Here is a 12,379-nt window from a genome sequence, read left to right on the forward strand (position 1 = left end):
ATAATTTCTTTATCTGTTCTTCCATCAATGAACACTCAACTTCTTTCCGTATCTTGGTCATTATAAATGATGCTTCAATGCAGATATTTCCTCTCAAGTTAGTGTTTTCCTTTTATTCAGGTAAATACCCAGAAGTGGAACTTCTGGATCACATAACATTTCTACTTTTAATTTTTTTCAGGAAAAATATTTTTATTTTCATATTTTGTTTTACTGAAGGTATTTTTATACATTGCCTTAAACCCTCTTTGGAACAAAGTGACATCAGTAAATAATACTATTTATAGACCTTGATGATTCTTTCTTAACTTGAGTTGGAGTGTTTGCACTTACTGTTTCTTATTTTATTTTATTTTATTTTATTTTATTTTATTTTATTTTATTTTATTTAAGTTTACTTGTCTATTTTGAGAAAGATAGAATACCAAACAGGCTCCATGCTGTCAGCACCGAGCCTGAGGTGGGGTTCAAGCCCACAAACCACGAGACCATGACCTGAGCCAAAATCAAGAGTCGGATGCTTAACCGACTGAGCCATGCAGGCGTCCCACTGGTGCTTATTTTAAAAATGCAGTTTAGGGGGCGCCTGGGTGGCTCAGTCGGTTAAGCGGCCGACTTCGCCTCAGGTCATGATCTCACGGTCGGTGAGTTCGAGCCCCGCGTCAGGCTCTGTGCTGACAGCTCAGAACCTGGAGCCTGTTTCAGATTCTGTGTCTCCCTCTCTCTGACCCTCCCCTGTTCATGCTCTGTCTCTCCCTGTCCTAAAAATAAAACGTTAAAAAAAATAAAAAATTTAAAAAAAATTAAAAATTAAAAAAAAATGCAGTTTAGGATAAAATCCACGGCAGAAATCACAGCATAAACCTGGCTGAAGGTGGAGCCTGGCTAAGGCCTTGCTTAATCACTTTTTGCCCTTTGTGAGAGTGTGAGTGGAGTCGGGGGTATATCGTTTGCCGGACCTCATTTCCATAAAAAGAAAACGCCATAGTCTTCTAACTTTTATTCAGAATGAAATCAGCATAGTAAAAATACAGCAGTTATAGATGTGGAAAAGAACTTGATTCCTTGACAAAATCAGTCCTAAGGGGGCAGGAGTGGTCCCTGACTGAGTTCCACTTAAACGACCTCCAACTACATATGAAGACAAAGTGGCCTCTAGAACATCTTATGAAAACACAACAAGCCAGCTGGTGGATCCAAGAAAATCACTCGTGGTGGTAGTTTGCATGAGATGGGGCAAGCTTGCTTTTAATCCAAGCCTGGTATTTCTGGGTTATTAGGGTGTAGATTCCAGGCTTCTTGGGATGGCCACATTGATGACCTCCAGAGACTAAAGCATGGAAGGCACCTTTGCAAACCAAGGGGCCACCCGAGTCACCCTGGAAAGAAGAAAATAGATAGATACTTGGTAAGAAGCTGTTGAACTTTTTCTACCACCAATTGTTGATTATTCAAAGGATTGTTACACGGGCCCTTGGTTTCGTCGTATCCCGAAAGAGGGCCGATACAGCCCCTTTCTCAGTGTGGGTTGTCTCCGTTTCTGGCCAGGACAATGATTCTGTCCATCTGTCTGCCTGTCTGTCTGTCTGTCTCTCTCTCTGCCCACGTCTCTGTCTAGGACTACATGTAAAAACAACCTTTGGTAATCGGTGACTATAGAACTTTAATCCTTAAGGAATGAGTAAGTGCAAAGTTTAAAATAACCCACTGAAATGAGAGAAATGTTTCAAACTGTAAATTTCATGTTGGTGCTCCTGGATCTGAAATCAAGTTGCTATAGGAACAGGCAGAAAAGAGAAATATATTGTAGCAAATATATTGGTGGCAGGGACTCTATCTTACTTTTTTCCCTTTTTGCATTCTCGCGTAATTGAACGTCATGTCCTACGTGTACACAACACTTCGCGAAGACTTGCTCAATGAACTGATTCCAGAGGACTCGGTTCAACATGTAACTAAGATCTGTCAAGGAAAGTGACAGAATGATAAGAGGGGGCTTTCAAGTCTGGAAAGCGACCTTTGCCTCTGCTGCCACTCACATTGCAAATTACAGCATGTTGTGCTCTAGTCAACCATGACAATAGAGGTGTAGGGGGGTGACAGTGTTGGGGCACTTCAGATACACGTGGTCTCTGAAATCATTATACCCTCCCCTTGATAATGCTTAATACAGCATGATGCGAATAGTGCATTCTAATGTCTTAAAGATCAGAAATTCATCTGCACCATTTGTCACTTGTAAACACGAATACCTGTGGTTTTTTTGTTTTTGTTTTGTTTTGTTTTTTTTACTGCCTCAGGAAACCAAACATTCTGAAAAGTATAACTATGGTTCCTTTTAGTCAATTTATCAACATTATTGAAGAAACACATACTATATATTTCAGATGCAGTCTGTTATCCTGATTAACAAATTTATGTATTTATGTATGTATTTATGCATGTATGTATGTATGTATTATGTATGTATGTATGCATTTATTTATTTATTCTTTCTTAAGTAGGCTTCCCACTCAGTGTGGAGCCCAGTGTGGGGCTTGAACTCACAACCCTGAGATCAAGATGACCTGAGCTGAGGTCAAGAGTTAGACACTTAATCGATTGAACCACCCAGGCACCCCCTGATTAACAAATATTTGGAGGGTGCTTATGTCTGGGTGAAGTTCTTATGACTCATTCACATGGGAGGATGAGAAAGAACAGAGAACTCAGTGGAGAAATGGAGAGGAACTTTCTGGAGTTGTGATTTTGTGTTCTCCTTACCTCCCCTCTGGGCTGGGGAGCGAATGGAGCCTTTGCACACAACACAGCATTCTGAGATGCCTGTTTGCCTGATAGTCTCTTACCTGGCAGGAATCTTTGTGGCCTCTGTCATCTCCTGCACATATCATGCCTTTAGTTATAACAGGGCTGTGGTTGTAATAACTTGGGCTGTTGCAAAGTTTTCGACTTATGACAGTAACGGTGACTTCACGCAGGGTATCCGAGATCCTTAAAAATTCTGGGTCGGTGGCTCCCCAGCCAGTAACCTGGCATTTTGTTCCAGCTCTAATATCATTTTTGGAGCTTGGGTGCAGCAGCTGAACATGTTGGTTGAGTGTTGCAGCCGTGTGAAGCTGACAGATTGAAAAGAGAATAAATAATCATTCGTTCCCAGTAGTATTCTGCTATTAGCCTAAGCGATGTATGTGTGGTCCCTTTGGTCTAGGAAGGCATCCCTCTTCTCGAATCTACTTTGGTGGTAGCCTGCAGCTGTATCTGTGGCTGTTGCTTTTCTGAAATGCTCCCCATTCCCCGTAGAGCTCATTGAGGCTTGGGGAGGGAGCTTACACAGAGCAGGAATTTTTGCCCAGTCTTAAGCAAACTGGCCTTTGCTCTGCATTGGATGGGTTTCTGTGGAATAACATCCATAGGTCATGACTTTGAGGGCTGGGCTGTTTCCGCTGGATAAGACCCTTGAGTATGGTCTAGACTGAGTTTGGACTAGACTAAGTATGGTCTAGACTAAGATATAACTCACTTCCGTGTCCCTGAATTCACTTGGTTGGCTCAGTTGTATAAAGGGCTTGTATTTTTCATTTGCTAATGATAAAAGCATTTGGGAAAAAAGCTTTCAGTGGGGATCCTTGGGCTTGCTGGGATGTTCCCTTCCCACATGTGTGAGCATCATGACTGCTTTTCCTTGTATAAACACAGCCCTCATGCGTTTGTGATCAATTCTTGTTTCTTTTAAGGCTGTATATAGAGTAGAATGGGCCTTTATAGAATATGTCACAGTTACCTCAGACGTGGGGATGATGCTAACAAGATGCTTTTGATTGACAACTTAACAACTGAAATATGCTATGCTATATAAGAATGCTGGAGACATTGAAGGAAGGCAATACTACATACCTGAATTAGCATAATATCATTTGATTTACGATATGATGTAAGTTTTGAGAATGGTATGAATTTTTTAATATCAAACATTTGTTTGGAGGCCTCATTCTTTGAGAGAGAGTGTGCTCCTAAAATCACTTTGAAAAGCTGGCCTTTGTGATTCCTAAAAAAAAAGCAGAGAATAGAAGGAACAGAATAAGTACCAAATACCCCAATGGGGGGTAAAAATGGTGGACAAGGAACAAGGACCGTCTCCAAGGTAACACATCTAGGATTAGGTGGAGTGACAGAGGTCTTTGTGGACCCAAGAATGAATGGATAATATCAAAGGCCAAAGGTCTGCTCTCAGACTCACCCCAATTCAAAATTCCATAGTATTGGAAAAGGATATCAGAACTTATACCCTACTGTGGGGAAAAGGAATGAAGTTCTAACTGACTGAGATCAAGTTTACAACAAAATTATGTTAATTTATGTAGAAATACATTCTATTTCTTGAGTTGTGGGTTGAAATTTATATCCACCAATGTTAATTGTTTTAATTAAGGTAAAATATACATAAACATAAACTTTAAACCATTTTGAAGCGTACCGTTCTGTAGCATTAAATACACTTACATTGTTGTTCATGTCTCACTGCCATCAATCTCCAGAACTTTCTCATCTTCCCAACGTTAAGTGTTTTAATAACTAAAAGGTAAAAACTCAACTCTGCATTTGCTAATCTTGTATATCTACGCCTCATCTCAGGGCCATTTGGAGAATAAGATCCATTGCATGGCTGTCAGATAAGCTATGTTCTGTCCCTTCAATTAGAAAGGGTATTTGGACAAGAAAGGAAAATGTTCCTCAAGGTGAAAAATAATTGCTAATTCGAAATAAAGACACTGTAGGGTTGGTAGACATCGAAAATTCCATTCTGGAGATTTAGAAGATATAAACAGGTGAGTCAGATAAAGAAACAATAGTTTTGTTTTGTTTTGTTTTGTTTTGTTTTGTTTTACCCCTGGTCACACACAATTCTAGTACCATTGTTTCAATAGTGCCACAATTGATTTGATTTACTGCATATTGGACAAAATTACATTTACATCTAGTTATGACAATAGAAACAATTTTTTTTTAAGATCTTGACAAAACCTTGGGGCTTTTGGCATACTGTAAAAAAATCCCATTTTAACGTGTGCCTTTAGGAAGCCACTTCAAATCCTTTAGGAAGGAAGGAAGGTTATGAAAGGACATTTGTTTACATACAACTATTTCATTGTCACTTGACAAAGGGATCAAGACAGATTACAATAAAAACATCCATACCCACATGAGTCAGACGGAGAAAGACAAATGGTTTTTGCTTATATGTGGAATCTAAAAAACAAAACACACGAACAAACAAACAGAAACAGATTCATAGATACAGAGAACAAACTGGTGGTTGTCAGAGGGGAGAAGTGGGGGGGGGTTGGGCAAAATAGGTGAAAGGAATTAAGAGGTACAAACTTTCAGTTATAAAATAACTCAAGGGGATGAAAAGTACAGCATAGGGAATATAGTCAAAAATATTGTAATACCTTTGGTAACAGATAGTAATTACACTTATAGTGACCATTCCATTGTGCACGTAATTGTCGAATCTCTATGTTATACATCTGAAACTAATATAACATTGCATGTCAACTATACTTTAATTAAAAATAAAAAAACCACACATTCCCATACCTACAGATTAATAAAGATTAATAAGAATTTTTTAAAAATACAGAAACATATAGGAAAAGGAAGAAAGTGTTGTTTCAGCTTTGAAGAATAAGCTCATGACTATGGTAGGGTAGTTTCGGATATGGTGGGACTGTGGCTGCTGGGAATGATCACTGTTCAGTTTCTACCAAAAGAGTTTATTTTGGTTTATTTGGGGAATTTCAGCTCTATTTGTTGAAAAGTTTTCCTATTGCAAAATCAGGATGGGGATGAAATTTCTCAAAGGATGTGGATCAAATTTCCTAGGATTGATTCAAACTCAAATTCAACATACTCATTAAATCCAAACTTTGGGGGTGGGGGTGGGGAGGGTAGAAAATGATACCAAAGCCCCGGGACTACTGCTTTAACAGAAAAGATGGATACATGCATAAACAACTAACACAAGGAAGGCTGTGAGTTTCAAACGCAGGGTGTGGAAGATGAATTTTGATTAGGGGATGGATGCCGAAAATTTTTCTGATCTTCCTCATCTTTTACCAATTTCCTTGATGAGTTAATGTCTTTGAAATGTTTTGGTTATTTTCATTTCCACTGGGACATGTTAATATCAAAAACAACCCAAGCAGACCACGAACGCTCTCTGACTTCCCATTTCCGGGTACACTTCATCTGTAATCTATACTACAAAGGTCAATTTTTCTTCCCACAGAATACCTGGAATTACCTGAGTTCTAGGTTCCCCCTCCTTAGCTAAACCCACGTCTGAATTCACACAGAAAAGAAGTCATGATACCGGCGTTTTTCATTCATTTGTTTGTTGTAGGGTTTTTCTTGGACCACCTGCTTCAGAATCATATGGAGATGTGTGTTTATATTTTTTTAATTTTTTAAAGTTTATTTATTTTGAGAGAGAGGGAGAGAGAGAGAGAGAGAGGAAGAGGGAAGACAGAGAGAGTGAGAGAGAGTGAGAGAGAATCCCAAGCAGGTTCCATGCTGACAATGCAGAGCTTGACACGGGGCTCAAACCGTGAGATCATGACTTGAGCCAAAATCAAGAGACGGACACTTAACTGACTGAGTCACCCAGGTGCCCTTGGAGGGTCTAAAACAAAATACAGCTTTCTGAGTCCCACCCTGGACTTACCTGGAACAGAACTACATGCAGAACAGGAACAAAAATATTGTTTGCAGTCTTTTCTTGACATCCAGGCTTCTACTGAAACACCCTCACTATTGGGCCTAAAAATAACCCTTCTACCCTTCTCAGTATTGCTCAAGTTGATGTGCTGTATAGTCCTCACTGGTAAAAGGGTTCTTTGGCCAAAGGTGGCACACATGATAAGTAGGGAAAGCAGGACTCAAACCCAGCTTTCGTGATTTCAAGTCCAGTGCTCTTTCCATGACACCTCTGTAAGCCCCATGCCAAGCCCCTTCGAGACTCTTGTTTCCTCTGCCATTTGCCTTGGCACTGAGCCAGGTTTCTGCTTAGACACTCCTCCAGGGCGGACAAAGACAGGGTCCTTATTTCCTGGAGGTCTCTTTAGTCTAAGAGAGGAGGGAATTACCTGGTTGTCAGAGAGGGGTTATTACAGTCCCATCCTCAACACGACTGGATCATCGGACTTGTGCCTTAGTGACTACCATGGAAAGTACAGATAATAACGTAATGACATATGTCATTTACTAGGTTATTGTGGTGTGTTAGGTTTTGTGCTAAGCGTTTTACATATTTCCCCTCATTTAAACCTCACAGCAGTCCTGTGAGGGAGGTATTACGATTATCCCCACTTTTCAGATGAGAAGACTGAGACGCAGGTAAATTAACAAACTTGAGAAAGTCCCACAGACATTAAGGGGAGGCTCCAGGATGCAATGCAGGCAGGACTGAAGTTCAGCTGGTTTGAGTCTGGGGTCTGAGTCCTCACCATTTACTCTGGGTGCCCGGAGTTGTCTGAGGTGGGATGAGGCCATGTGGAAGGGGCGGGTGGGGGGGACGGGGAGGGGGGCGGCGGTCATCTAATTACAGCCCAAGCAGGTAAGAGGACGGGTGCTCCGTGAAGGAAGGCATAAGAGGGGATTCAGGAAGACGGTGGACATGAGTCGGTGAGAATTTTGCTTCTGATAAATCGAAAGACTGAAAATAAGATTAGGCAAAAGCCTTTTTACTGGTTTGCTTTTATGGTTGGCATGGCAACGAGTGGAGGGGCCAAGAGACGCAGTGGGGAACGGCTAGTGAGATGGGGGCACCCCAGATTTGGCCTCCTTCACAGTTTTGCTGAGAGAGGGGCCTGGAATTAGTAAGCTATTCCCCCAGGATGCTTGGGAGTACATTTGTGGGAAGCCACCATTAAACTATTTCATAAATATTTTGGATTTCATAAAGCTTAATATTTTTCTAAGCATCAATCCGCCTACATTTTTACACCCAAGTGTCCTGTACAGGAAATCTGATCCACATATTCTGGAGTTCTTTAAACTCTGGCCGTTGAAAATGGTATTTAGCAAGAGTTGGTTTTTCTTTCTTTCTGTCTTTTTTTTTTTTTTTTAATTTAATTCCAAGACCTCTTTTCCCCAATTTGTCAGCTTGAGGACCCACTCCTACTGAGTTAAGTTCATTTGACAAAATTTTAAATTCAAATTAATACTATTATTCACTTTTTGGATAGCACTTTATGGCTTGTGAAGGACTTCCCACACTGTGTTTTTGGCTTAGAAAAAAAAAAAAGTCCTCCAATTTCTCTCCTTCCTTCTATCCGGCCTTTGTTGAGCGTTTATAATAAGTCAAGCTCTGTGTCTGGGTAGGTTAGAGTCCACTTGAATGTGTACCATAAGAATATTTGAAGATGTGCATATTTTGAATTGGATGAACATTTATTGGTAGTCACCCTCTGCCTAGCTGGTCCCCGGGGGGCACACATACTCTGAATAGGGACATAAGGGTGACTTCTATGACAGCAAACCCTCATTTGAATGAGGTAGCCATTTTAAATTGGAAATCAGTGGCTTGTTATTTAGAAATAAAACAGAAGTCCTCACTTTCCACAGGCTTCAAAATTCCTAATTTGTGTCTAGTCTTATTAAAAGGGGGGGGGGCAAGTCAATTCAGTTGTTCTGTAGCCTGGAGAGCAAACCATTGTGGCCAAGAGATTCTTAAGTGAAGCGCTCTAATGCTCGTCAGGAAAGAAGTCCCCATCTCTTCTTGGCTTATGTGGGCAAGAAACATAAGGAAGAAACATACAAACAACAACAAAAACAAATAAAAAACAAACAAAAAAACACCCTCTCCCCAAGCCAAACAAGTCAACAAAACAGCAGCAAACAGCAAATTGGTTTTCCATTGCTTTTCTTTTTGCAAAGGTTACAGCACCCCAAGAAGAGTGTTGGACTTTTTTTTAGCTGACGTAAGAGAATCACAGACCAAAATGTAGTATGAGAGGTTATGATCTGTCTTCGGAAAAGCTTTGTTCTAAGTAGTCCAGAAAAAACAACTCTTTCTCTCCCTGTGCAAATCAGCTATACCTTGTCTGTTTTTAACTGGGAAGTCTGTTGTCCCTTTCCAGCTGTGATTCCCAAACTGTGGGCCTCAGGCCTCTGGGGTGGAAGGTGATGCAGAGGCGTTAACATAAGGGGTCCGAAAATCCATTTAACAAAGCAGGCTTCTTGTACACATAACAATAACAGCTGCGATTTATTCGTACTTACTCTGTGCTAAGCAGACCAAAATATTTAAATTTTTTTTTAACGTTTATTCATTTTTTTGATAGAGAGAGACAGAGCGTGAGTGGGGGAGGGGCAGAGAGAGAGGGAGACACGGAATCCGAAGCAGGCTCCAAGCTTCCAACTGACAGCACAGAGCCCGACGCGGGGCTCGAACTCACGGACCGTGAGATCATGACCTGAGCTGAAGTCGGTCGTTTAACTGACTGAGCCACCCAGGCGCCCCAGCATACTAAAATATTTAAATAGATACTATTTAATCCTCAAAACCCCACAAAGTAGGTACTGTTATTATTATTACCCTTTTGTAAAACGGGAAAGGGAAGGTGCAAACTCAAGTTGTCTGAAAAGTTCTGGAATGCCGCTCTCCAACTACTACTGTTGCTGCCTTCCCTGGCATTACACGGAGGACTTGGATTTGTCCAACGGCTTGCCTGGGAAAGGTGGCCCAGCTCTCCCTGAAAAGGAAAACTCAGGGCAGAAAACTAGGGTGTGCAAGAGGCTAAGTGAACTCCACCAGTTGGTCAGTGATCACAGAAGCTAAGGGTAGATCAGAATCTTGCCATTCACATGGCGCAACATGGATGGACCTAGAGGGTATTATGCTAGGAGAAAGAAGCCAGAGAAGGACTAATACCTTATGATTTCACCTACATGTGGAATGTAAAAAACAGAAACAAAAACAGTGAACAAATAAACAATAACAACAAAAAAGAGAGAAACAGACACAGAAATGTGGAGAACAAACTGGTGGTTGCCAGAGGGAAGTGGAGGGGGAGCTGGACAAAATGGGTGAGGGGGATTCATAAGTCACGGGGATGATGAATACAGCATAGGGAACAGAGTCAGTAATATTGTAATGCGCTTAATCGTGTTGAGCCTCTCAGAATATATTTAATTTTTGCATCACTGTGTTATACATCTGAAACTCCTTTAATATTGTATGTCAACTCTACTTCAACTAAAAAATATGTATGTATATATGAACAGAACTGTCATGAATACCCCTTGATATCACATGTGTATTCATCAAACGTTTCTGTGCTCATCACATTTAGAATGCTCAAAAACAAAATTGTCTCCCGGGACAGGGGAGCTTCTCTTTTGGCCAGTCGAGGTAGAACACGAAAGCCCAGAGCAGAGACTTACCGGGAGCGGCAGTGGGCTGCCGAAAGCACCCACTGTGGGTGGATCAGCACTCCACCGCAGACATGGTGGCCGCTGTACTGGATGGAAGCCATGAATGGCCTGGAATGTGGCGACACTTCTCTCCCTCCAATAATCTCCATGCTGAAACCTACAGAAGAAAACCCAGAGATTCAATAAACATGAGAGATCTGAGCAGATTGTTTCACGTCATTCTTCTTTTGACAGTAAATATATCATTTCAAGGATGAAAAAAACCCAACAACCCTACAGTCACCTAAAAGTTATTATAATTTCACTGGTAAAAAATTGTAAAACACATTTAATAATATCTAATAATATATTGGTTTAACCATATGTAATTTAACAATGATATAATCAACAGAAGAATTTAATCGTGCAGTGTAGAGGGATAGACACGGTTGTGAGAAATCATTTCATTTATAAGAAACAACACAATCACTTAGAAATTCATTTAACGCTCAGATGTGGTAAGTATAGGCGATACTTACACTCTGGAGTCATAGAAACGCCAGCTGTTAGGAAAATTAGAGAAAAGTAAAACTCCATCATTTCAAAGCCTTGATTTAAGAAGCGCAGGTGAAATATCCTGACTGCACTGGCAAAGGAAAGAAGATTCTGAAGACTGAGTGTTGATTTTGAAAGTTTTAACTGTCTCACCACAAGTGTTCCAGGAGTAAGGTTTTTTCACACCTATGTGTGAAAGTGTACATCTGTTTGAGGAGATCGGATCCAAGCTGTTAACACTTTTTTGATGTGTTATGCAATAACGATCTCATTTCCTGTAACATCTTCGATATCTGAGTACTCGTGTTATAAAAGGTGAAAGAATAATAAATATCCAAGAGCTTAATGAAGTCGCAGACAAAGTCCCAAGGTGTTTATTGCTCTAAATCAGTACTTAACTATTTTCCTGGCAGAAAATGGTGCCTATCGTATTTGGTTTCTCACCATTTTTCATTTGGACATAGATGTATTACATAGAGAGACATGGAACTTTGCACGGAGCATGATTGCATTGCAATAAGGCTTGGTTGAAACCTGAACACCATCCAGAGAAAACCAGCTATATTTTGTAGCAGACTTATTCGTAGTCATGCCGTTTACTTTAAATTTGACTAAATCTGGGTTAACTTTAGTTACATTTTGGCGGGGGGGGGGGGGGGGTGGAGATTTCATCATGTATTAGAAAGGAACATTAGCAACACATTTGTAATTTGGAGTCTCTCCTTTACCCATATAAAAAAAATTTTTTAATATATGAAATTTATTGCCAAATTGGTTTCCATACAACACCCAGTGCTCATCCCAAACTCCTTTACTCATTTTTAAGTGAAAATTATCATACGGTTTTCCAGGGCCTTGATAATAATATCTTTTCAAAATGAAAGACCACATTTTGTCGTTCTCCCCGGGAACAGATGATACTGTATTACAGCCTTTCTATGGTACTTTCTCATCACTAGCAAAGCTATTAGACTTCATATTCCTCAAGATTCTGTTTGTGCTTCATGCTGATCAAGAGCATACATTTTATAAGATGAGTACAAACAGGTAAATCAGGCACTGGAACCCCAATCCAGAGATACCGACCAAAATTTACCTTGAATTAACAGACCTTATTTTCTTTTCTCTAAGATACATGCGTCTTATCCTCTATTTTTGTCATCAAGGAGAATTGAAATCTAGAGCTATTATGCTTGGTAGATTGCAAGAGAGTCCTACCAAACTGTTGTTTTTTTTTTTTTAGCATAAGACAGTGGGAAAAATAATAAACAATTTTATAATTGTATATTATATCTTATACTTCAAAAATATAAGTGAAGTGTCTTAAATTATTTCCAAAGTTCTCTTTACATGATCACTGATATCTTTTCAGTTCTTATGTCTGTGAGGAAGGCAGGTCAACTATACT

General features: G+C 40.1%; 1 protein-coding gene across 1 annotated transcript; it reads right to left on the bottom strand.

The window, feature by feature from the left end:
* Positions 1 to 985: 985 nt before the first annotated feature.
* Positions 986 to 11,090, bottom strand: GZMK (granzyme K). Its single transcript, XM_043569447.1, has 5 exons — positions 10,956 to 11,090; positions 10,447 to 10,594; positions 3,895 to 4,045; positions 2,847 to 3,116; positions 986 to 1,379 (listed from the first exon to the last, which is right to left on the bottom strand). Exons 1-5 carry the CDS (start codon positions 11,014 to 11,016, stop codon positions 1,206 to 1,208), a joined length of 804 nt encoding a protein of 267 aa, XP_043425382.1. The 5' UTR covers positions 11,017 to 11,090; the 3' UTR covers positions 986 to 1,205.
* Positions 11,091 to 12,379: the final 1,289 nt, after the last annotated feature.

Source organism: Prionailurus bengalensis, chromosome A1 (assembly GCF_016509475.1).
Source record: "Prionailurus bengalensis isolate Pbe53 chromosome A1, Fcat_Pben_1.1_paternal_pri, whole genome shotgun sequence".
Classification (NCBI taxonomy): domain Eukaryota; kingdom Metazoa; phylum Chordata; class Mammalia; order Carnivora; family Felidae; genus Prionailurus; species Prionailurus bengalensis.

Bases quoted from the DNA above. Each gene is read 5' to 3' on its own strand.
- GZMK (XM_043569447.1), bottom strand. From the start codon at position 11,016: ATGATGGAGTTTTACTTTTCTCTAATTTTCCTAACAGCTGGCGTTTCT. The intron at 10,595-10,955 runs GTAAGTATCGCC...TTTCTTCTGTAG, and splicing joins CGTTTCTATGACTCCAGAGT to GTTTCAGCATGGAGATTATT. The intron at 1,380-2,846 runs GTAAGAGACTAT...TCTTCTTTCCAG, and splicing joins GCCACAAAGATTCCTGCCAG to GGTGACTCGGGTGGCCCCTT.